At 47.7% G+C, this 26473-nt stretch overlaps 1 protein-coding gene across 2 annotated transcripts in view; it reads left to right on the top strand.

Moving 5' to 3' along the window:
• The window catches only part of LOC130372376 (WD repeat-containing protein 7), a 71334-nt gene extending 47967 nt beyond the window's left edge, over positions 1–23367 (top strand). For both annotated transcript variants that reach the window (XM_056578361.1, XM_056578360.1), the window contains 8 exons: positions 5688–5915; positions 14420–14606; positions 16332–16449; positions 17726–17875; positions 18119–18201; positions 18335–18434; positions 19297–19401; positions 21362–23367. In XM_056578361.1, coding sequence (XP_056434336.1) covers positions 5688–5915; positions 14420–14606; positions 16332–16449; positions 17726–17875; positions 18119–18201; positions 18335–18434; positions 19297–19401; positions 21362–21565 — 1175 coding nt within the window. In that variant the 3' untranslated portion in view covers positions 21566–23367. The remainder of the gene's footprint in view (positions 1–5687; positions 5916–14419; positions 14607–16331; positions 16450–17725; positions 17876–18118; positions 18202–18334; positions 18435–19296; positions 19402–21361) is intronic.
• The last annotated feature ends 3106 nt before the right edge of the window (positions 23368–26473 follow it).

Raw genomic sequence — 26473 nt, 5'->3', positions numbered from 1 at the left:
GAGCTCGGCGTGAGTTTGGGGGACAGACTTTGGAGGGAAACCTGGAGGAAGGGCCGGGTTCCAGAATCCAGTCCACCAGTCCGGTTTCTACAAAGTTTTCCACTCACTCCCACTTTCCCCTCACTCAGACAGACAGAAAAGCAGACAGACAGACGTCCATCTCTTTATCTCCTTATTCTCCGTCTCTTCCTCACTTTTCCATTCATTCACAATCAGCTCACTGATTTGTTCATCCTGATTGAACAAAGAACACTCACACTTCTACTCCTCTTCCTGTACCTTTTAAACGCTAGCGTTCCATGTGAGCACTCAGCAGTGTGGACGAACAGCGTCCCTGTGTGTGGACATTTAGTCGGTGGGTCGGTGTGTTGGTCTCCACCTCAGCCTCCTGTGGGATTGGCTGATATTTGGCCGGAGGAGTTGTGTCACTGAGACACGGCCCACGCCGCGGTAATAATAACCTGCTTTATTAAGAAGTGTGTGATGGGCTGTCGCGTGTTAGAGTTAAGAACATTAGCTCCTAGTCCTATATCTCAGAGAGCCACACCGCCCTATAATATCAGCATCCCGGAGCGTCTAAAACACACACACACACATTTAATAAACCCAGTCTCAGCCCTGACGAATTCACATCAGTGAAATCACTATCAATATTTATCCTACATTAGCGGCAGCAGCAGCAACATAATTAATAATGGATGTGTGTGTGTGTGTGTGTGTGTGTGTGTGTGTGTGTGTGTGTGTGTGTGTGTGTGTGTGTGTGTGTGTGTGTGTGTGTGTGTGTGTGTGTGTGTGTGTGTGTGTGTGTGTGTGTGTGTGCAGTAGGTGAAATATGTTTAACCTTCATGGACTCCAGCAGCCCCTCCAAACCTGTTCCTGATCCGTTTAACTGACCCACACACACACACACACACACACACACACACACACACACACACACACACACACACACACACACACACACACACACACAGCACCAATTCTAGTACTTTGTTTCATGAAACTTTAATCAGTTTTATTTCTTATTTCATTAGTCAAGGTTTCAGAATGTCTTTGTCTGTTCTTGGAGCTTTATGGAGGAGTCCATTTACAGTTGCATTTCTTTCATGTTTTTATGCTTACCGTCTTTCCTTTCCTATTTTTATTTGTCGTCTTCCTTTCTATTATTGATCCCTACCCATCCCTCCCTGGTGATCAGTTTCTAGTTTAGTGGTTATTAATGGAGGCGGAGCTCTTAGTGGGAAAGAGGTGCATGCTGGGAAAAACAGATCTACCCAACGTAGGACTTATTGAAGATCTACCCAATGACTGTAGGGCTTAGTGAAGATCTACCAATATCTGTAAGGCTTATTGAAGATCTACCAACGACTGTAGGATATAGTGAAGATCTAACCAATGACTAGGACTTACTGAAGATCTACCATTAACTGTAGGGATTATTGAAGATCTAGCCAATGGCTGTAAGGCTTGGTGAAGATCTAGCTAATGACTCTAGGGCTTATGAAGATCTAGCCAATGGCTGGAGGCCGATTGAAGATCTACCCAATGTCTGAAGGGGTTAATGAAGAATTCTTTGACGATGACCATGCAGTTTGTTATCCTCTTCATCACCTTATATTTTCTCTAATTGGCCCAAATCAGAGTCAGTTCACCTCTAAATGTGTTGAATCCAAAGTCTGTCTAATTAAAGTGTGTGTGTGTGTGTGTGTGTGTGTGTGTGTGTGTGTGTGTGTGTGTGTGTGTGTGTGTGTGTGTGTGTGTGTGTGTGTGTGTGTGTGTGTGTGTGTGTGTTAGTAAAAGGAGTGGGGTATCGATAGACATTTCATGCAAAGCACTAGGCCACTGTCCAACTATTTATGTCTATTTTCTTCTATCTGTCGATCTCTTTCTTGTCGCCTGACCTATTACGGATTGTGCAGACTCTATACAATCTGTGCAAGTACCACCAGATACATTATTCATATCTTCATATCTCAATAACCCTCTATGCTACAGAGGGGGATCTGAATAACATATCTGATGGTGCATCTGCCTTTAAGTTTTATTTAAAAAACCAACCATTCCTCTGTCTGCTGAATAATACAGCTCTAGTTTGTGTCCCCAGTGTTTCCTGGGACGTTGTCCAGTGATGTTTTACTGGGATTACAGCGACTCTACAGGTTGCATTAAGGCACCGTGCCCTTTTAATTTAGTCTTTCCTCCCTGGATAATCACATTTCATATTTTTTCCCTCTATCCATCCTTTTCTTTTAAAATAAAAATGTATGTGAGGCAGGCGGGGCCCTTTGTCTCGTCCTAACCTGATTGGATTAAGTTTGGAAGGGGGCTGGGACTAAACACGATTTAGTTACAATGGCATTAAAATGGATCCTCTAGTGATGAGGCTGGCAGATCGATGGGCTTCAGAACCCATACGGTCCCCAAGAGGAGAGGGGGGAGGAGAGGAGGCTGGAAGGGGAGGAGGTGAGGAGGAGAGAGAGAGAGAGAGAGGAGAGGGGGGAGGAGAGGAGGGTGGAAGGGGAGGAGGTGAGGAGGGGAGAGAGAGAGAAAGAGAGGAGAGGGGGGAGGAGAGGAGGCTAGAAGGGGAGGAGGTGAGGAGGGGAGAGAGAGAGAAAGAGAGAGAGGAGAGGGGGGAGGAGAGGAGGCTAGAAGGGGAGGAGGTGAGGAGGGGAGAGAGAGAGAGAGGAGAGGGGGGAGGAGAGGAGGTTAGAAGGGGAGGAGGTGAGGAGGGGAGAGAGAGAGAAAGAGAGAGAGGAGAGGGGGGAGGAGAGGGGCTTGAAGGGGAGGAGGTGAGGAGGGGAGAGAGAGAGAGAGAGAGGAGAGGGGGGAGGAGAGGAGGCTAGAAGGGGAGGAGGTGAGGAGGAGAGAGAGAGAGAGAGGGAGAGGAGAGGGGGGAGAAGAGAGAGAGAGGAGAGGGGAGAAGGGGGAGGCTGGGAGGGGAGCAGAAGAGGAGAGAGAGGGGGAGGAGGGGGAGGGTAGCACGAGAGGAGGAAAGGAAGATGGTTGACTTGCGGTCGAGCCTACTGGGAAGTCGGCTTGCCTGTAGTGGGAACCCAGACAACAACACGAACGGGGATACAGTAGACACCGGATTATCAATAGAAACATGGATACCAGTAGAAACCTGTCCAACTCTGGGCGTAGGTAAGGGACAACCTCCTATATCATGGGTCTCCATGTCCTACAGGGGGGAGACATGGTGGACTGAACTTCATTGAACAAACGCCATAACTTTTTATGAAAATTATATTAAATAAGTGATTGATCAGCTTGATGTGTGGTGGGAAGCTCAGGAGGTTGTGGTTGGCACTTGGCAATACACCTGTCTCCATACACAACCCCTGTGTGGGCGGGACCAACTCTGGGAGAGATGTCATTGGATGAACTTCAGGTGGATGTGGTCTGAAGGGGAATTTATTGTGTTGTTATTGGTTCATGGTTCTGTGCTGTGACCCGGTTAGTTACACACACACACACACACACACACACACACACACACACACACACACACACACACACACACACACACACACACACACACACACACACACACACACACACACACACACACACACACACACACGCTCTCTGCTGTGGTCAGTTGCAAAAGGAGCTTTTGTGTCCTCTGGTCTTTCACCAAAAGACACCTGAAGAAAGAGAGAGAGGCACACACACACGTACACTTATTTATATATATTCCCCTTCCATCCCTCCGCCTCTCTTACTTGTGTAAATGTGAACTTTTTAGGGATTCTGCTGGTAGAGTCCATCTGTAATTCTGTTATCTACTGGGCCAGTCCAGCCTGAGGGATGGATGCCATCTGTAATCCATTTATCAGCCTTCGCCTTCAGGCCTTCTCCCACATGACAGCTGGCCCTTAGCAATCCCATTATTCACCTGGAGCTGCACTGGGCTGGAACATACACTCACTAGCTACATGCTGCACACCCTGTTGTAGGCCTGGGTTCATCAAACTGGATATAGCCTAGCTACATGCATACATCCCCCTGCTGAAATGCTAGTTAACCACCAACACTGTGGCTAAATGCTTCACGCTCAAAATTACGAATTACACCAAGAATGACTGAAGGAAAGGAAGACACAGAAGGTAAAGAGAGGGAATTAGACGGGGAGAGGTAGTCCGGCACACACACGCACGTGATGTTTTCAATGGTTCTTTATCCAAGGTGTGTAAGGACCCCCTGTCCCCTACTGTGACACACACACACACACACACACACACACACACACACACACACACACACACACACACACACACACACACACACACACACACACACACACACACACACACACACACACACACACACTTTTACAGAGGAACCGTTTCCAACTGTGCATCATGTGTAGTTCACTAATGCAGTTTTTTGTCCTGCTCTCATACACGCACGCACACACACACAAAGGGGCGTTTCGGGGTTCCCCTGCTGGACAATAGACAAGCACTCCCATCACTTAAGACACACACACACACACACACACACACACACACACACACACACACACACACCACACACACACACACACACACACACACACACACACACACACACACACACACACACACACACACACACACACACACACAGCCTACTTGCAAATAGCTGACCGCTTCAAAAGGTCCATGAACATGACCCTGACCGAGTGTGTGTGTGTGTGTGTGTGTGTGTGTGTGTGTGTGTGTGTGTGTGTGTGTGTGTGTGTGTGTGTGTGTGTGTGTGTGTGTGTGTGTGTGTGTGTGTGTGTGTGTGTGTGTGTGTACTGTGACTAATGGCTTTCACCTGCACAATATGAAGTGTGCCTATTCACGCGTGCGCCTATACGATTTTGGTGACTGTGACATTGTGTGTGTGTCCCTGTGTGAGGGTGCCTGTGTGTGTCTGTGTGCGCGTGTGTGTGTTTGGGCTGGCGGTGTAACTAATGGTTAATGCTGGTACAATAGGCGCGTGTGTATTCTCTCCAGGCTGTTGAGGAGAGTAGAGTGAGGCAGCCTGCTGTTCTGCAGCCTTGAAAACCAGTGAAGAAAGGAGAGGCAGGCCATCCCTCGCCCTCCTTAGGCGCACGGCTTACCCCCCCCCCCCCCCCCCCCCCCCCCGCGCCCATAAACCAACCCTGGAAACACACGGCTCCAAATAAACCTGTCCCCCCCTCGACAGGACGCACGACACACGCAGTACAAGGACGGGGACCGGCTGTTTTCACAGTGGTGTCTCCCATCAGTCTGTCATGGATTAAATGAAAGCAGTGACAAAAAGTATCCACACTTTATTGTTTGTTAACTGAACAAGCTTTGTGTAAGTCATGTTTGAACCCAGAGACGTCTCTCGTCTGTCCCTCACAGAAGGATGTTATGTTGGTTAGCATCATCGCCGCCCCAAAAACATCTGTTCTGTAGCGATGCCATATGCCTCTCCTTTCCAACCTGAATCCGCCCCCTCATTACTTTACACTGTAAACAACTGGCCTTCTCCAGACATCACTACCCCCTTTCTCATTTTCTAATGAACTGCTGTCCTGCTAATTGACTGTATCTCCCCCCTGAATGCCTCAATGTTTGAGCCGACCATGTGAACATTTTCTGATCAGCCGTTGTTTCTCTGAACACGCTTGGTAAACGCTCATGATTCCTGCCCCACTAAACCAAAGCCTTGTGTGCATGTTGCAGGCTGTCTGTCCAACCTGCCACCCAACGCCAAGAAGATCTCCAACTCCTACGAGGAGCGGCGGAAGCAGGCCACCGCCATCGTGTTGCTAGGGGTGATAGGGGCAGAGTTTGGCGCAGAGATTGAGCCACCGAAGGGCGCTGGTAGGGCGAGGATGGGAGGACAAGCACCCGAGGGCTTTGGACCGGCCAGCGGAGGCTCCTCCAACTACTCTCTGGCCAGACACACCTGTAAGTACCAGAACACCTGCTGATACACCTGTAACACACCTGGAAGTACCAGAACACCTGCTAATACACCTGTAACACACACCTAGAAGTACCAGAACACCTGCTAATACACCTGGAACACACACCTGGAAGTACCAGAACACCTGCTAATACACCTGGAACACACACCTGGAAGTACCAGAACACCTGCTAATACACCTGGAACACACACCTGGAAGTACCAGAACACCTGCTAATACACCTGTAACACGCACCTGGAAGTACCAGAACACCGGCTGATACACCTGTAACACACCTGGAAGTACCAGAACACCTGCTAATACACCTGGAACAAACACCTGGAAGTACCAGAACACCGGCTGATACACCTGTAACACACCTGGAAGTACCAGAACACCTGCTAATACACCTGGAACAAACACCTGGAAGTACCAGAACACCTGCAACCACACCTGTAATTACTTCTAAACACACCTTGTGGCTAGAGTTACTACGGAAACTAAAATACATATTCATATTTTATCAATACATACAAGCAACAGAGTATAGATTCTGTGATATCGTATAGATCTTCTGGTGTGATCGGTTTAAACACACGTTTGACCCTCACTAAGCCCTGTGTGGTCACAGCAGGGGTCCAGAGGCAGCAGCCAAACTACTCAACTCTCTAACACTAGAAACTTTTGTCATGGATTACAGCTTTTGCCAGGGATTGCCATTGATTTCTACCTGAGAGACAGGCACACACACACACCTACACACACACGTACATGCACACACACACACGGTGAGATCAAAGGGCATCAGACCTGCACTAAGCAAAGCCTGTCCTCCGGCCCACCACCCCTCTGTCCTGATTGGCCGGGTCTGGGGGAATCCGCCCGGCGACAAGGCCTGTGGATACAGCGACGGCTGTGGAGCGTGATTGGCTCCTACCTCTGTTTTCAGGTGCACAGTATCTGCACTGTCATTAATAACTTTTTGTTTGCGTAAGACTTTAAATAATTACATATTAGCCAATACCTTATGTAAAACTATGAAACCATATCAAATTTGTGTTAACATTACGAGACGGTTTACTGTCTTCTGGTGAGGACCAGTAGCATCACTGGGTTAGCGTCACTGGGTTAGCGTCACTGGGTTAGCGTCACAGGGTTAGCGTCACGGGGTTGGCGTCACTGGGTTGGCGTCACTGGGTTGGCGTCACGGGGTTGGCGTCACTGGGTTGGCGTCACTGGGTTAGCGTCACAGAGTTAGCGTCACTGGGTTAGCGTCACTGGGTTAGCGTCACAGGGTTAGCGTCACTGGGTTAGCGTCACTGGGTTAGCGTCACAGAGTTAGCGTCACTGGGTTGGCGTCACTGGGTTAGCATCACTGGGTTAGCATCACTAGGTTGGCATCAATGGGTCAGCCTGCTGCCTCATCTTAAAACAAAGGAATAGGAAATGTAACATCATTATTAATGAATCTAGATTTTGTTTTACACACACACACACACACACACACACACCCTCCATATTGCGGTGAGGACGATCCGTCATCGTGCGTGCCTTGCGTTGTTAACCAGAGGCTAACAGAGTCGTGTGGCGGGCCCTGCGGTGTGAGAGACACAGCATTATGTGTTCTGGAGTCAGAGGCGTTAACACAACCACGTCGTCCGCTCCTAGTGGGACGCACAACACACGCGTCACCGTGTAACACAACCACGTCCGCTCCTAGTGGGACGCACAACACGCGCGTCACCATGTAACACAACCACGTCCGCACCTAGTGGGACGCACATCACACCATGTAGCACAACCACGTCAGCTCTTAGTAGCAGTGGCAATGGCGGGAAAAATAGTTGAAGTGCTTCTTCTAGCCGTGCACGTTCACACACACTCTTGGGGGTTTCTCAATTTATTTCTCTCGCTCTCTCCTGTTATGATATTGAGAGATGGATAGCTGTTGCGTGTGTGCTTGCACGAGTGTGTGAGCATGTGTGTGTGATAAATGAGAGCTGTCAGTACCATATCAGAGAGAGAGAGAGAGAGAGAGAGAGAGAGAGAGAGAGAGAGAGAGAGAGAGAGAGAGAGAGAGAGAGAGAGAGAGAGAGAGAGAGAGAGAGAGAGAGAGAGAGAGAGAGAGAGAGAGAGAGAGAGAGAGAGAGAGAGAGAGAGACCAAGTGGGAGAGAGAGATGGACTGAGAGAGAGTGAGACCAAGAGGGAGAGAGTATTGTGTGATAATATAATTGTTTTCATGGGAGATTGGGGAGGGGGGCGTTAGCTGAAGGAAAGAGGGAGCGATCGACTGATGACGAACTGGAAGGTGGAGAAGTACTGGCTTCAGTGATGGGGAGGGATGGATGGAGGGATGGACATAGAGTAGCTTGGCATTCAACTTAATGCACACAATATACTCACAATGCACACAACTTACACAAAGCAAGCACACATTTCAAATGCACAGAAAACACGAGGTCGCACTTTTCACACTATACACGCACAAAAACAACGCAAACACATCATACATAATGACCTACAACCTCCTCCTCAGCTTCCTCCTTTCCTTCCTTCATCCTTTCTTTCTTCTTTCCGTCCGTCCGTCCGTATGTTCTTTCTTCCCTCCTTCCTTCCTTCCTTCCTTCCTTCCTTCCTTCCTTCCTTCCTTCCTTCCTTCCTCCCTCCCTTCCTCTCTTCCTTCCTTCCTGTCTTCCCCCCTTCCTTCCTTCCTTCCTTCCTGTCTTCCCCTCTTCCTTCCTTCCTTCCTTCCTCCCCTCCTTCCTTCCTCTCTTCCTTCCTTCCTGTCTTCCCTCCTTCCTTCCTTCCTCCCGGTCTCAGCTGCCCCAGCGTCTCTCTGGGTGTGAGTGTGTTGAGTGTTCAGTGCCTTAACTACAGAGTCATTAGGGGCGACTGATGCTTAGTCAATAGTAATGTGTTCATTAGGAACCGGCCTTTAAACAAACATGTCAGCACTGAGATATAGAGCTTCCTGCTGGGGGAACGGCTAGACCCAGCCAATCACGGGCCAGTCTGGGAAAAACAGCAAGAGAAGAGACTGTCAATCTTCAGCTGGCTATACTTCCATCGTTCTCAGCGTGGCTAGTGCAGTGTTTGATGCTTGGAACGTCGACAATGGAACCGTTATGGTCGCTGGGGGTGATGGGACTCGAACCCTCTGACGCCCCTAACCCTTAGCGAGTGTGGTCAGATAGGAATTTGTATTGATCCGCCTCTCTCTCCATCTTCTCTCTCTCTCTCTCTCTCTCTCGCTCTCACTCGGCTCTCTCTCGCTCTCTCATCTCCAATAGAGATATATAATTTTATATATATATATATTATAGTCTGAGACGTGGCTCTGTTGTAGTATAATATCCTCTGGGGTCAGGGGTCAACCTGTTAGATTGTGTCACATTAAACACACCAAACAAACAAGAGAGCCTAGCGAGTGTGAACATGTACCAGGAATTTTATGAGCGATGAGAAAGCCCTCCGGCATTCATCAACCTGACAGCCTCACACACGCACGCACGCAAGCAAGCGCACACACACGTATCTAATGTGTGTTCAATAAGGGATATTGGCAAAACCCTGGGAAACTAAATGATCCTGACTTATGCTATTTAGAAACATGGCTAACCAAACACGCACACACACCTCACCATCTCAGCCTTATTAATCCATCTATCTATATCCAACCATCTAGTCACAATAACAATATAGTAATGGGACATGGATGTGGTGCGATGGGAATAGCAGCTGTAGCCTGAGTCCCTCCCAGTCTGGCGTTATCATCGTCTGGTAAACCTTTGTTTAGGTGCTCAGCGCATTGGTCAGTGTTGACCTTTCTTCTTCCTGTAGGGAGATCGCTAATGGCCCGATGGTCTATAATGTTGTTTCTGTCCCAGACTCCCAATCCCAGCTAGTTCTCCTATTCATAGTTCATCTGTGGTCATGTAGTCCTCCTTTAGGTCCTCCGCGAGGTCCCGCCCGCTCCAGACACACCGCGCTAATCTCATCAGCAGAGTCTGCCGGCATTTTATCATCAGCCCGCCTTAAATGGCAAAACATCATCTCTTATTGGTTTACACACACACACACACACACACACACACACACACACACACACACACACACACACACACACACACACACACACACACACACACACACACACACTGCCTAAAGACGGGACTACGAAGGGAGAGAGATATGGCTATAGCAGGAATGCTAACTGCGTTAGCATCATGGGGTCAGACCGTTGTAATGTACAGGCTGTGACAGATAGAGCGCTAACCACGTTAGCATTGTCATGCTAGGTCGTTGTAGGCGATCAAGACTGAGAGATGGACATCAGTGCTAATGTCATTAGCTGCTGCATTAGGCCCGTCGCTAAAGAGCCAGACAATGAGAGTTGTTGATAAAAGATGTTCTTATCATAGCGTTATGGCAGGCTTATCCTAGATTAGTATGTTACATGGTTAGCATTGGGGACTGAAACGGTCTATGACAAATGCATCTCTCTCCCCAGCTCTCTCTGCCCCTCTCTCTTACTGTATCTCTCTTACTGTATCTCTCTTACTGTATCTCTCTCTCTCTCTTAACCATTTTCAATTCACCATTTGGAGGGAGATTCTACGTGTGTAAAACCCTTGTGTTTAATAGAAAACATCCCATAATCGTCTTTGGTATCCAAGTGACTCGTCCCTAGAAGTAGAATATTAATCATGGATGGTCAGATGTTGAGACTATCGTTTTCCACATCAGCCAGTGGAACATAAATATCAGAAGAGCAATTATAGATATTGTTTATATTGAATTCATAGATTTATCCCAGCTAAGATAGTCCATGAGAATAATGATAATACCAGTAATAGATCATGTTTCTACTGTGATTCTATTGTCTACCAGGTCAGATAGTCCAGTACAATACCAGTAATAGATAATGTTCTACTGTGGTTCTATAGTCCAGTACAATACCAGTAATAGATAATGTTCCACTGTGGTTCTATAGTCCAGTATAATACCAGTAATAGATAATGTTCTACTGTGGTTCTATAGTCCAGTACAATAACAGTAATAGGCAAGGCAAGGCAAGGCAACTTTATTTATACAGCACTTTTCATACACAAGGCAGACTCAAAGTGCTTCACATATAAACATTGTCATACAATAAAATAAAATAATAGATAAGTAAAATAAAAACATATGCAAAGAAATGGGTAAAATAGAAAAAGGCATTTTAGTATTAAAATAGAAAATAAAGGCAAAGTTAAAAAAAGCTTTTTAGAAAGTGCAATGTATTTAAGATTTTAGCAGAAAGCTATAGCAAACATAAAAGTCTTCCGTCTTGTTTTAAAGGTGCTCAGAGTTGGGGCAAGTCTTAAATCCTCTGGGAGTTTATTCCAGCTATTTGTTGCATAGTAACTAAATCCTGCTTTCCCATGTTTTGTGTTTACTCTGGGGATAATTAACAGATTGGTCTCAGAGGATCTTAGTGGTCTAGAAGGCTGATGTAGTGGAAGCATATCAGTTAAATATTTTGGGCCTAAACCATGTAGGGATTTATAGGTTAGCAACATGATTTTAAAATCAATTCTCTGACCTACAGGAAGCCAATGTAACGATTTCAGAATTGGTGTAATATGATCAAATTTTTTGGTCTTTGTTAGAACTCTAGCAGCAGCATTCTGAACAAGCTGAAGCTTCCTCAGAGTTTGTTTTGGGAGACCTGTAAGGAGACCATTGCAGTAATCAAGCTTACTAGTGATAAAGGCATGTACAAGTTTTTGTAAGTCTTCGGTGGACATGAGCCCTCTAAGTCTTGCTACATTTTTAAGGTGATAATATGCCGATTTTGTAACTGATTTGATGTGACTGTCAAAATGTAAATCTGAATCCATGATAACCCCTAGATTTCTGGCTTTGATTGAGGTTTTCAGGGACAGAGAGTGAAGGTGTTGGGTTACTTTAAGCCTTTCCGTTTTAGAACCAAATACAATTATCTCTGTTTTGTCCCCATTTAGTTGAAGGAAATTTCGGCACATCCATTCCTTCACTTGCTCAATGCACTGGCACAGCAGATCTATGGGCCGATAGTCATTTGGTGATAGCGATACATAGATTTGCGTGTCATCAGCATAGCAATGATGGTCAATATTGTTATTTTGCATGATTTGCCCTAGTGGGAGCATGTAGATGTTGAATAAAGAGGGTCCTAAGATCGAACCTTGTGGGACTCCACATGTCACATTGGTTGATTCTGATACAAAGTCGCCAATGGAAACAAAGTAGTTCCTATTTTGTAGGTAGGACCTGAACCAATTTAAGACAGTGCCTGATGTATGGTCTACAGTGTCGAATGCAGCACTGAGGTCAAGTAGCATTAGTATGGAGGTTTTGCCAGAGTCTGTGTTAAGACGGATGTCGTTTACAACTTTAATAAGGGCGGTCTCAGTGCTGTGCAGGGGTCGAAATCCTGATTGGAAGGTGTCATAGCAACCAGTTGATGCCAGGAAGTGATTTAGTTGCTGGAGGACAACTTTCTCAATGATTTTACTTATGAAGGGTAGATTTGATATTGGTCTGTAGTTGTTAATAATAGAGGCATCTAGGCTCCGCTTTTTTAAAAGGGGTTTAATAACTGCAGTTTTCAAAGCTTTTGGGAACTTGCCTGACTGGAGAGAGTTGTTAACTATCTGCAATATGTCTACTGCTAGGCAGTCGAAAACCTTCTTAAAGAGGTTGGTAGGTATAGTATCCAGGCAACTGGTGGATGGCTTTTGTTGTGTCACAGTTTCCACAAGATTTTGAGAGTCTATAACATTAAAGCATGCCATCCTTGCCACGTAATTTTTGCCTGAACAGGGTGGTAGTCCAACATTTTTGTTTGACGTGGAGATATTGATGGCGCGTCTGATACCTTCAATTTTATCAATATAAAAAGCTGCAAACTCATTGCATTTCTGCGTGGAATGGAGATCAGGTGGAATTTCTGTTGGGGGGTTGGTCAGTCTGTCAACAGTTGCAAATAGGGTTTTTGCATTATTAGTGTTGGTTTTAATGATATTGGAGAAAAATGTTTCTCTAGCATTTTTTAAGTCTAAATTGTAGGCACGAGGCTCTCTTTATAGATATCATGGTGAATATGAAGTTTTGTTTTACGCCAGATAATAGATAATGTTCTACTGTGGTTCTATAGTCCAGTACAATACCAGTAATAGATAATGTTCTACTGTGGTTCTGTAGTCCAGTACAACACCAGTAATAGATAATGTTCTACTGTGGTTCTATAGTCCAGTACAACACCAGTAATAGATAATGTTCTACTGTGGTTCTGTAGTCCAGTACAACACCAGTAATAGATAATGTTCTACTGTGGTTCTGTAGTCCAGTACAACACCAGTAATAGATAATGTTCTACTGTGGTTCTGTAGTCCAGTACAACACCAGTAATAGATAATGTTCTACTGTGGTTCTGTAGTCCAGTACAACACCAGTAATAGATAATGTTCTACTGTGGTTCTATAGTCCAGTACAACACCAGTAATAGATAATGTTCTACTGTGGTTCTGTAGTCCAGTACAACACCAGTAATAGATAATGTTCTACTGTGGTTCTATAGTCCAGTACAACACCAGTAATAGATAATGTTCTACTGTGGTTCTATAGTCCAGTACAACACCAGTAATAGATAATGTTCCACTGTGGTTCTATAGTCCAGTACAACACCAGTAATAGATAATGTTCTACTGTGGTTCTATAGTCCAGTACAACACCAGTTATAGATAATGTTCTACTGTGGTTCTATAGTCCAGTACAACACCAGTAATAGATAATGTTCTACTGTGGTTCTATAGTCCAGTACAACACCAGTAATAGATAATGTTCCACTGTGGTTCTATAGTCCAGTACAACACCAGTAATAGATAATGTTCTACTGTGGTTCTATAGTCCAGTACAACACCAGTTATAGATAATGTTCTACTGTGGTTCTATAGTCCAGTACAACACCAGTAATAGATAATGTTCTACTGTGGTTCTATAGTCCAGTACAACACCAGTAATAGATAATGTTCTACTGTGGTTCTATAGTCCAGTACAACACCAGTAATAGATAATGTTCTACTGTGGTTCTATAGTCCAGTACAACACCAGTAATAGATAATGTTCTACTGTGGTTCTATAGTCCAGTACAACACCAGTAATAGATAATGTTCTACTGTGGTTCTGTAGTCCAGTACAACACCAGTAATAGATAATGTTCTACTGTGGTTCTATAGTCCAGTACAACACCAGTTATAGATAATGTTCTACTGTGGTTCTATAGTCCAGTACAACACCAGTAATAGATAATGTTCTACTGTGGTTCTATAGTCCAGTACAACACCAGTAATAGATAATGTTCCACTGTGGTTCTATAGTGCAGTACAACACCAGTAATAGATAATGTTCTACTGTGGTTCTGTAGTCCAGTACAACACCAGTAATAGATAATGTTCCACTGTGGTTCTCCTGTCCACCAGGTAAGGCGCTGACCTTCCTGCTGCTCCAGCCCCCCAGCCCCAAGCTGCCTCCCCACAGCACCATCCGCCGCACAGCCATCGATCTGATTGGCCGTGGCTTCACCGTGTGGGAGCCATATATGGACGTGTCGGCGGTGCTCATGGGCCTGCTGGAGCTCTGCGCCGATGCTGAGAAACAACTGGCCAAGTAGGAAACAGTACACACGCGTATGGCTACACTGACGCTGATGTGAAGCCCTTCTCTGATCTGATTGGACGGTGTCACAGTGATGTCACGATGTGTGGCTCGCACCTACAGGAACAGACGCTGTGGCCTGCTACAACAAAGGACTTAGGTTCAGCTTATAAAAGGGTTTGATAGTCACTAGTCATGATCACTGGGTTTGTAGTAGTGGTGTTATGGTGTGTGTGTGTGTGTCTGTGTGTGTGTGTGTTTGTGTGTGCATGGGATGCGCGTGTTCAGCTCTTCACCGATTGAACATCATCTAAACCCTGATGTCCACACACACACACACACACACACACACACACACACACACACACACACACACACACACACACACACACACACACACACACACACACACACAATAATACTATATGTTGTTGCGTCTCACCATGTGAATGAACTAATAGATTTTCTAGCCTTGACTCCCACCAAAATCAATACTCCAATCCTGTGTGTCTCTGTGTGGTTGTGGGAGTGTCTGCGTGTGTGTGCGTGTGATGTTGTGAATGCAGTCGTGCTGCCCGATTCAGCCATAGTGTGCTGCATGGAAGCTAACAGACAGACAGAGAGAGAGGTTGGCTGTTTGTCAGCACATCTGTGTCTTTCTGTGTAGTTAGTTAGTTGAGTGCTGCATGCAGCGCTCAACTAACTAACTACATTGTTCTTCTTAAGGGGGACATATATGAAAACAACCCTTTTCCTGGGATTTGGGGTGTTGTTTTTGGTCTCTGGTGCTCCCAAACGCATATAAACTTTGAAAAAAGTCTGTACATGATTTTTTGAGTGAGATATTAATTTCTGTGATTACCCCGCCTACAGTTACCAAACGAGCGAGTCGGTTCCGGCGCCCCCTCCTACGTAGGAAGGGGGCACTGTTGAATATTACCTCCCACTTTTCCACTCCCCTCCAATCAGAGCATCGCTAAGATTTTGTGGACCAGCGGACGAGCAGCTCCGTCGGGGGGAACTCGGCGGCAGCCCAGCAGCTAAGCTCCGGGAGTACAATCCCTTTCCCTGCCGGCGACACCGCCGGAGCTGCCGGACTGCCGGACTGCCGCCGAGGCTTCGGCGGCAGTCCGGAGGAGGAGACATGGAGGAGAAAGGGATTGTACTCCAGGAGCTGAGCTGCCGGACTGCCGCCGAAACTTCGGCGGCAGTCCGGCAGTGTACTCTTGTACTTCAAATGTTTAAGACGCACGTAACTAAATAAATTTTCAACCCTTTACCTTCGTTCAACCCATTTAACAAATCAACACACTTGCACCTTCAATAATATCCAAACGGAATTTCGATATCATTTACACTTTCTTCAGAATCACAGTTTTAGTTTCATACCGGCTTCGTTTTCAGTTGGTCTCATTGATTTACGTTGACACTGGAGCGTGAGGACGTACAGCAATGTTGCCAGATTTTGCGTTTTTTCCCGCTCTATTGGGCTACTTATAATCACGCACCGGCACGCTATTCTCTTAAAGACACACACACACACACACACACACACACACACACACACACACACACACACACACACACACACACACACACACACACACACACACACACACACACACACACACACACACACACACACACACACACACACTATGTGGCTTTATTATCTCTCTCTCTCTCTCTCTCTCTCTCTCTCTCTCTCTCTCTCTCTCTCTCTCTCTCTCTCTCCAGCGTCACCATGGGTCTCCCTCTCAACCCTCCGGCGGACTCTGCTCGCTCGTCCCGCCACGCTCTCTCTCTCATCGCTACGGCTCGGCCACCTGCCTTCATCACCACCATCGCTAGAGAGGTAAGAACCATCGAGCCAATCAACTGTCTCTACCTCATCAACTGTCTCTACCCCATCACCTGTCTCTACATCATCACCTGTCTCTACCCCATCACCTGTCTCTACCCCATCACCTGTCTCTACCCCATCACCTGTCTCTACCCCATCACCTGTCTCTACCCCATCACCTGTCTCTACCCCATCACCTGTCTCTACCCCATCACCTGTCTCTACCCCATCACCTGTCTCTACATCCATCACCTGTCTCTACCCCATCACCTGTCTCTACCCCATCACCTGTCTCTACCCCATCACCTGTCTCTACCCCATCACCTGTCTCTACATCCATCACCTGTCTCTACACCATCACCTGTCTCTACATCCATCACCTGTCTCTACCCCATCACCTGTCTCTACATCCATCACCTGTCTACCTCCATCACCTGTCTATCTGCATCACCTTTCTCAATCTACAAATCCTGTCCCTATCCCCATCACCTGTCTATCTACATCACCTGTCTCTTTCTCCATCACCTGTCTATCCTCATCACCTGTCTCTATCTACATCACCTGTCTACCTACATCACCTGTCTACCTACATCACCTGTCTACTTAGATCACCTGTCTATCTGCATCACCTGTCTACCTAGATCGCCTGTCTAACTACGTCACCTGTCTCTTTCTCCATCACCTGTCTACCTACATCACCTGTCTATCTACATCACCTCTCCACCTACATCACCTGTCTATCTACATCACCTGTCTCTGTCTACATCACCTGTCTACCTACATCACCTGTCTATCTACGTCACCTGTCTACGTACATCACGTGTCTCTACCTCCATCACCTTCTCTATCTACATCACCTGTCCATCTACGTCACCTGTCTATCTACATCACGTGTCTCTACCTCCGTCACCTGTCTCTACCTCCATCACCTGTCTCTCTCTCCAACAGCTGTCTATCTACATCCCCTGTCTATCTCTATCACCGGTCTCTAGCTCAATCGACTTTCTACCTACAGCCCCTGCTTCACTCATACCAACACATTGCACATGAAGAACCCACAGTGGGACCCACAGTGTTTCTATGTGTTCTGATCTTGTGTATGTTGTGTATTAACTATGAGCCATCTTGGTACTGAACCGTAGAGGAGTGTGGGGGACCTGAAGGCAGAGTTCCCCTTGGGCTCCCCCACACTCCTCCAGCGTTCAGCAGCCAGATGGCTGTGAGGTGGTGAGGTCCTCCTGGCTCTGTCCGGCGCTGTGTGGTTCAGTCTAACCGCTGTGTGTCTCAGGTCCACAGGTTCAATGCTGCCCAGGCCAACTCCCAGTCCCAGCAGAACGTCCACACCAGCACCCTGGCCCGGGCCAAGACCGAGATCCTCAGGGTGATCGACATACTCATAGAGAAGATGCCTGGAGACGTAGTGGATCTACTGGTGGAGGTATAGAATACATGTTATTCTATCTGATAAATCATTCTGTATCGTATATTTATAGACTCGTATCTGATATCATACCAAGTTCTGTCCTCTCCTCTCCTCTCTGCCCATCTCTCCTCCTGTTATCCTCTCCTCCCTCCTTCTCTCCTTCTCTATCCTCTCTTCCTCTCCTCGCTCCCCATCTCTCCTCCTTCTCTCCTCCTCCTCCTCCTTCTCCTCCCCTCTTCCCCCCCCTCTCCTCTCTAGGTGATGGACATCATCATGTATTGCATTGAGGGTTCACTGGTCAAGAAGAAAGGACTGCAGGAATGCTTCCCTGCTATCTGCAAGTAAGACATCTCCCTCTCTCTCTGTCTTACTGCCGCTCTCTCTCTCTCCGTCTGTCTCCTCTGGGTGTGTTCTATTCATAATGATGTTGTATGTATATATGATGTATTCAAAGGAGTGTGTGTGTGTTCGTAGGTTCTACATGGTGGGCTACTGTGACCGAAGCCACCGCATCGCAGTGGGGGCACGCCAGGGCTCCGTGGCGCTGTACGACGTCAGGACCGGGAAGTGCCAGGTACCCTCCCCACACCTGAGGCCCCGGGGGCAGTGAGGGCCCTGGGATGATGAGGCAGAACTCCAGCCCCGCCGGTCGCCCTAGTAACCAGGAGTGTATAACCCAGGCTGGTGTGGAGGGGTGGGGTCAAGGGGAGCAGGCAGGTCTGTCTGGGGGTCACCCTGCTCAAGCACTCTGAGGGCCATCCAGTCAGAAGGGGGCCGAGGGCCACACAGGGCGGAGCCGGGACCTCACTCCCACTGTTAGGACATGTAGTGAGAGCTGTGATGGGCTGATGATCACCAGTCTGGACGGACGGACGGACGGACGGACGGACGGACGGACGGACGGACGGACGGACGGACGTCCGTCCGTGTCTCCTGGTGATAGACTGGTGATACAAACTAATAGACAAACTCTAAAAATAAAGGGGGAACAGATTTCTGCTAACCCTGACAGACAGACATGGAGTGAAATAGAAAGTCAGATTTATTATATTCTATGTTTTATAAATGTTGTTGTGAGGTTGTACGAACATAAACATTCTTAAATTATCCAGGAACGTCATTCTCACATCATCCAGACGGAGAGAGGATGTGTGTGTGTGTGTGTGTGTGTGTGTGTGTGTGTGTGTGGTTAGGGGGGTCCTCTATTGCCCATCTTGTGTGAGGTGTTATTGCGTTACACACGGAGCAAGGTGCAGAAACATCTGTCAGGACCAGCGTCTGATGGAATTACCCCCACTGTGTGTGTGTGTGTGTGTGTGTTTGTGTTGGTGGGTGTGTAGGTGGGTAGGTGTGTTTCTACCCATACCAGCACATAACAGCCTTGATAAATATGATGCCTAACTCTGTGTGTGTGTGTGTGTGTCTCCTCTTTCTAGAACATCCATGCTCATAAGGGTCCAATCACTGCGGTGTCATTCGCTCCTGATGGCCGTTACCTAGCAACCTACTCCAACCTAGAAAGCCATATCTCCTTCTGGCAGGTAACTAACGCACACAAACGCAATGTAGACGCGCGCGCGCACACACACACACACACACACACACACACACACACACACACACACACACACACACACACACACACACACACACACACACACACACACACACACACACACACACACACACACACACACACACACGTAATGTAGACACATACACACACATAATGTAGACAAATACACACACATAATGTAGACAAACACACACACACACATAATGTAGACAAACAAACACACACACACACACACACACACACAATGTATAAAAACACGCACACACACAATTCAGACACACACACACACACACACACACAGAGTAATGGTAAATGCACTTCATTTATATAACGCTTGTCTATCCAGTTATTGATGCAATCATTTCCTAACATTAACCATTCCTACACACACACACACACACACACACACACACACACACACACACACACACACACACACACACACACACACACACACACACACACACACACACACACACACACACACACACACACACACACACACAGAGCTGTAAACCCTGCACGGTAACAGGCAGCTTGTGGGGCGGGGAGGGTGAGGTGCCTTCCTCAGGGACACCTGTGGTGTGGATCTCTAACTACGTTCACACCAAAAGCTGTAAACGATGCAAAATCGCCGAATAGCTCAAAACGCGGCGCGGACAAAAAGGTGTACAGCTCATATCGCTCTTGTGTTAGTATGTTGTTGTATTTACCAGGTTGTCATAGTACGTATGTTTACTTGGACCCACGCCGGCGAGAGATATCTACATTCCGATTGGCTGGCGGTCATTTACAGCCGATACGCTACTAGCTCATTTGCAAAGAGTTGAGCTGTTTTCAACTCTTATTTGCAGCTTTACAGCTTTAAAGCTATCGCTCCTTTCGCTTTATCCCGCATGGCTAATAGAAAGTGAATGGGCGCTTTATAGCTGTTGGTGTGACCGTACAGTAACTCCTCCCGCTGAGGAGGGGAGCCTACAGTACGACGTCACAACACTCCACCAATCACAGGCTGTTATGTCAATAATAATGCTAGTCAACCACTCTGGCAGGAGACTAGATTTAATAAGGGTCTACCTACTGGTAAACTGGTTAATGGTAAACACACACACACACACACACACACACACACACACACACACATACACACACACACACACACACACACACACACACACACACACACACACACACACACACACATTGACACACACTCACACTTTCTCAATCAGTTTATCTCCGTCTATCTCTGTTTCATCCATCACTCACACAGACCGAAAAGAAACACACACACTCACATAGATACACACACCCACACACAGACACACACAGACACAGACACACTAATGGTATTTACTGTAAGTATAAACCACCGCCGGCTGGACGGCTGCAGTGGTAACGAGCTGGCAGACACTGAGTCTGTCACACACGCACGCACACACACGCACGCACACACACGCACGCACACACGCAGTCAGTCAGTGTCTATCCTCTCTACTCACACACACACACACACACACACACACACACACACACACACACTGTCTGGTCCACACACTGGCTGTATCAGTAGTATAGTAATTAAAAGTCATTTTCCAATGTAGTATTCCGAACTTCTAAATCAGCACTTATAATAAAGGTTTTAGTCCAGTATTAATAAAGGTTTTATCTCAGTATAATATTTAATCTCAAAATGAACCTCAATCCACATTATTACCCAGTATAATCACTGATCTCCAGATGAACACCAGTGCACCCAGTCTAACCAGTATACCCCCCTCAGATAAACACCAGTACAGCCAGTCTAACCAGTACCCGCCCCTGCTCCAGATGAACACCAGTACACCCAGTCTAACCAGTACCCCCCCCTGCTCCAGATGAACACCAGTACACCCAGTCTAACCAGTACCCCCCCCCTGCTCCAGATGAACACCAGTCTGCTGGGCAGCATCGGCATGCTGAACTCGGCCCCCCAGCTGCGCTGCATCAAGACCTACCAGGTGCCCCCCGTGCAGCCCGCCTCGCCCGGCTCCCAGAACCACCTCAAGCTGGCCCGCCTCATCTGGACCTCCAACCGCAACGTCATCCTCATGGCCCACGACGGCAAGGAGCACCGCTTCATGGTCTGACCACTTCCTGCCCGCGCCACTTCCTGCCCGCGCAACTTCCTGCCCTCCACACTTCCTGCTCGGGCCGCTCCCCGTCTGGCCCCGAGCTGGGGGGGTTTCTGGGAGGTCTATTGAGGGTCTAACGTACTGGGGGGCCGTGAAGGCTCTTTGGTCTGAAGCGTTTAGTGTTAAGTGAATCTGAAGATATAATGTCTGTACATACTAGAATACTACGCTTTAGTGGTAAGATAAAGATTAAGATAAAATGTACGTATTATTTAGTAGGAACACCAGATAGTTGTGAACTATACAAACCTTTCAACTCTCAAAGCGTTTAGTCAGAAAATGTAAACCTTTGAAGGGGGATGTTTGGCGATTCAACATTTTGTTTACTTTATTATCACCAATATTAGATCATTTTGGAAAATATTTGCTCCAAGGCCGTCTGGATTTGAACCACCCCCCGCTACACTGAGTTGGTTAGGTCCGTGACCGCTGGCCAATGAAGGGTTCTCTCACTGTTTGAATCTGATAGTTTGTTCTTCGTGCTTCTGGATTGGCTGTAGATAATGTTTTTTGTTGCTCGGTTACCGTGGCGGTGGACCCAAACACACCTGTTTACATTGTTGTTGTTGTTGTTGTTGTTGTTGTGTTTGTTTCATGCATTCCTATTTAAGGGTGGTTGGTTTCACCGCCCTGGCCTCAGCCCCCGGAGGTGGAGCCAGGAGGTCATGTGATCCGAACCCACCAAAAGGGCGCGGCCCCACTGGGGCTCAGCCCTTGTGGGGCGCTGTGTGATGTGTGTTGTCGTTGTGTATTGCTGTTGTGGTTGATGGTTTCAACGTTCCCCTTTCCAGGGTTCCCCCAGCGTTTGTGCAACAGTGTGTGTGCGTGTGAGTTTTCAAATCCCAAAGGTAATGCGCCCTATTCCCAAGTCTCTAGTATATTACACATTTCCCTCACATAAAACGTATAATCAGATGTACGTGTCTGCGTGTGTGTGTGTGTGTGTGTTTGTATATACACACACAGAATGGTAGGCTCGCGTGTGGTGTAATCATCACCACATCGTGTGATGCCTTGACGGTAGATTCAGGTGCTGGTCCGTCGCTATGGGAACCAGGCGGGGTACATACCTTAGCCTGCTAATGAAGATGGCTATCAATCGGCCTCCTCTTCTATTCTCTTCACTCTTTTCTCTTTCTGACCTTCAGTTCTCCTCCTGCCTCTTGTCCTTCGCTGCCTGCCTGCTCTCATCTCTCCTGCTCCTCCTCCCAAATCCCTCCTCTGTCTTCTCCTCACTCTCTCTATCTCCTCCCCTATGTCTCCTCCTTCCTGTCTCCTCCATCCTGTCTCCTCTCCTCTGAGCCACTCACACGCTACACACCTATAAACTGAAGCGTGTCGAAGCTTTTCACACCTCCATTTTATTTACCAGGTTGTCAGCTGGGATTTAGAATTGTGCAGACACACACACAGACACACGCGCACACACACACACACACACACACACACACACACACACACACACACACACACACACAAACCGGTCTGAATGGATGAGAGTGGAGATCATAACATCTTGTTTACCTTCTCAACTAAAGAGAGGGAGGTGAAAGGAGCAGAGATTGGGCATACAGACAGACAGGAAGATGTGTGTGTGCTTATGTGTTTATCCACAGAATGATTTGTTGCATGTAAATATGACCCTGTGACCAAAAAAGATATATACTTTAAAGAATATATAGAACTATACTATATACATCATGTGCTGTGATTAATTCTCTTGTGTTGAAACTTGTTGACTGTCAATAAAGATATGTGAAAACAAACATGATTCATGTCCTTTCCTTCTGCTGTGGCTTGTTCTATGAATATGTACATATATTAAGCATAGTGTGTGTACAGACCTTATCAACGCTGTATGATATGAGCTGTGGTGAGGCTAGAGGCAGTCTTTGTCCTCCTAATGACCGCCCCCTCCCCCTCCGTCTCCCAGACCACAGCATTTATTTTCATTAGTTCTTCATGCAATTGTTGTGTTGCCTCTTTATTAAAGCTGTCTCTCCCACTTCACCTCTCCCTCGTTCTCTCTGTCCTTCCTTCTGTTATTACCTCCCTTTGACTTCTGCCTGATCCCCTCCCCCCTCCGTCTCTCTCCTGCCCTCCCCCCTCCGTCTCTCTCCCCCCCCTCCGTCTCTCTCCTCCCCTCCCCCCTCTGTCTCTCTCCCCTCCCCCCCCCGTCTCTCTTCCCCTCCCCTCTTGGTTGCTGTGTTCCTCCTCTCCCCCCTCTCCTCCCCTCCTGGTCGCTGTCCCCCCCCCCGTCCCCCCCCTGTGTGTGTCTTTAATACACTGGTTTTTGCTGGTCAACATATTGACCGCATTGATCCAGAGGTGGAATGTGGAGAGACCCCCTGCCTGTGTTCCAATGTCTGCCTTGACGTTAAACATCTGCTACACCCCCACCACCACCTCCCTACACCTCCACCTCCCAACACCCCCACCCTCACCTCCACCTCCCTAACCCCACCCAGCACCCGTCCAGTGTTACCTCTGGGAACAGAAACACTGTCCACACCGCCCTCCTCTCAGTATATCTCTGTTCTTGGATTTCAATTTGTAAGTTTGGATCTGCCGACGTTGTAATGTACGGGTCTTTCCCCCCCAGGGGTGGAGGGGGTCTTTGGGTCTTGGTGGGGGTCTTCTGGTCTTGGTGGGGGTCTTTGCGTCTTGGTGGGGGTCTTTGGGTCTAGGTGGGGTGTCTGGGTCTGGGTGGGGGTCATTAGGGGATGCAGGGGGCTCTCTGTTCGATTCCAAAGTCTCTCCAAGCCGATGATGAAAGGAGTTAAGAGAAGCAGATCCTAGGGTGGATTCGCTGCATAAGTGATGAGCGATCAATACGTAACGTTAGGGAGAGGAGTTCCTCAAAACACTGGAAAGAACCGCAGAACCCGGGCTGCTGGGCCGCTCGCTCTTTTAATTAATCATTCATAATTCAAACATTTACATTCTGGATTGATTGAACCCGACCAGCCCCTAATGAGGCTGGGGTACATGCGGTTTGTTGATTTGATCCAATAAGTATGAAACTCTGCAACAAAACTCACACTTTGGTGTCAGAGAGCCACCAAAACAACAGCATGGAGTATTTATGTGTGTTTACCTTCTGTGGTTATCTCTTAACCCGTCAAAACACCAACACGTTGAGTGCGAGCCCCAGATCAGCGCGTTTACAGCCGTTAGTAACCTTAAGCCTCGCTAAGCCCCGACGCTGGTACACGCTGGATCATTAAGGAGATGGCCGCCGTTCCTCCTGACAGCCCTGTGCTTTAATACCGCCGGCCGGGATTAGCAGAGCGCGGGGTCCCAGGAGGGGCCGACTTAGCGTGAACCTCTCCTCTCCCCCTCGGCTCCCACAGAGTTATCCGTAGTTAACAAACTCGTTATTATCCGTACGCGGCCTGAACCTCTGCCTTCTGGTTCCACCGGGCGTCGGGAGGTGGAGGAGAGACGCAGGCGTTCTGTAGCGGGCCGATACAGGACGCCTGCCTCTGGCGTCCCCACTTTCAGGGGCCCTTCCAAAGTGGCACTTTAATCCCAAGGGAAGTTGTTGAAAAGTATGAGAGCGTGCTACAAGTATGAAGAGGTGCTAGTCCCCGACTGCAGAGGGCCTGGGACGAGGGGGCGGAGGTTTGGTTCAGTCGGTCTCGGTTCGGTAGAACACGAGTCATTATGGAGACGCTGTCGTCACGGTGACCCGTGGTGAACTGGGGTCCGTGTTGAGGAGCAGGCAGGGGCGAGGGGCATCGGGACGGAACCCAGAACCACAAACACCCGCGCCACTCTGCGTTCCTGCCCTGTGATGTTCGGGTCTAAGGCTTAATTTATTCATTATATTCATTCTAGTCTATTATCTGTTGACATCAGAGTCCAACAGGATGTTAATTATAGAGTATATTAGTTATTGATAATATTCAGATTTCCAAGACCGTGATGAACATTACAGAATGTACTACAATGTTCAAAAATTCATTCATTACCGTCAAACTAAAAATACAATTGAGTCATTTAGCAGACGTTTGCAGTCTGGGGTCCCTCTCTTCCCTTCTACCTGAGAGGGAAGAGGAGAGGAGGGGAGGAGAGGAGGAGCGGAAAACAGAGAGGAGGAGAGGAGAGGAGAGGAGAGGAGAGAGGAGGAGGGGAGGAGAGGAGGGGAGGAGAGGAGGAGCGGAAAACAGAGAGGAGAGGAGAGAGGAGGAGGGGAGGAGAGGAGGGGAGGAGAGGAGGAGCGGAAAACAGAGAGGAGAGGAGAGAGGAGGAGGAGAGGAGAGGAGGGGAGGAGAGGAGGAGCGGAAAACAGAGGAGAGGAGAGAGAGGAGGAGAGGAGGAAAGGAGAGAAGAGGAAAACAGGAGGAGAGGAGGGGAGGAGAGAAGAGGAAAACAGGAGGAGAGATGGAGAGTTGAGAAGGGCAATAGAGAGGGAGAAAGAGGAGACATAGAGAAGCTTCTCCCCACATCGATATTCTCTCTGACTCCAGCTGTGCTGAATCACAGGCTCTGTGTTCTTAACCTATCAAAATACCCCTTTCTCCCCCCACTCTCTCTATCCCCGAACGTATCTCCACCTCTCTTATTCTACCTCTCTCTAGCCCAAACCCCCTCCCGCTCCATCTCCTCCTCATCCATCTATCTTTAAGGAGGGGTCCGGGGGGCTTTAAGCACACATCGCTGTAGTGTTCTGATCTCCTCTTCATCCGCCTGCTCTTGTCATCTGCATCGACCGTCTCTTTAGACGGAGACGCTGGGAGCTTTTGTCCCACGTTTAAGTATGCGAGGAAACTGGTGCGGGATTAGGAGAATTTAGTTATGGTATGTTCTGTTGGAAAGCTCAAGTTAAGTGGAGCATTTAAAACAGTTTGTCGGGATAAA

Source organism: Gadus chalcogrammus, chromosome 19 (assembly GCF_026213295.1).
Source record: "Gadus chalcogrammus isolate NIFS_2021 chromosome 19, NIFS_Gcha_1.0, whole genome shotgun sequence".
Classification (NCBI taxonomy): domain Eukaryota; kingdom Metazoa; phylum Chordata; class Actinopteri; order Gadiformes; family Gadidae; genus Gadus; species Gadus chalcogrammus.
The sequence above is the reverse complement of the archived record's forward strand: the minus strand, read 5'-3'. Positions and strand labels throughout refer to the sequence as shown.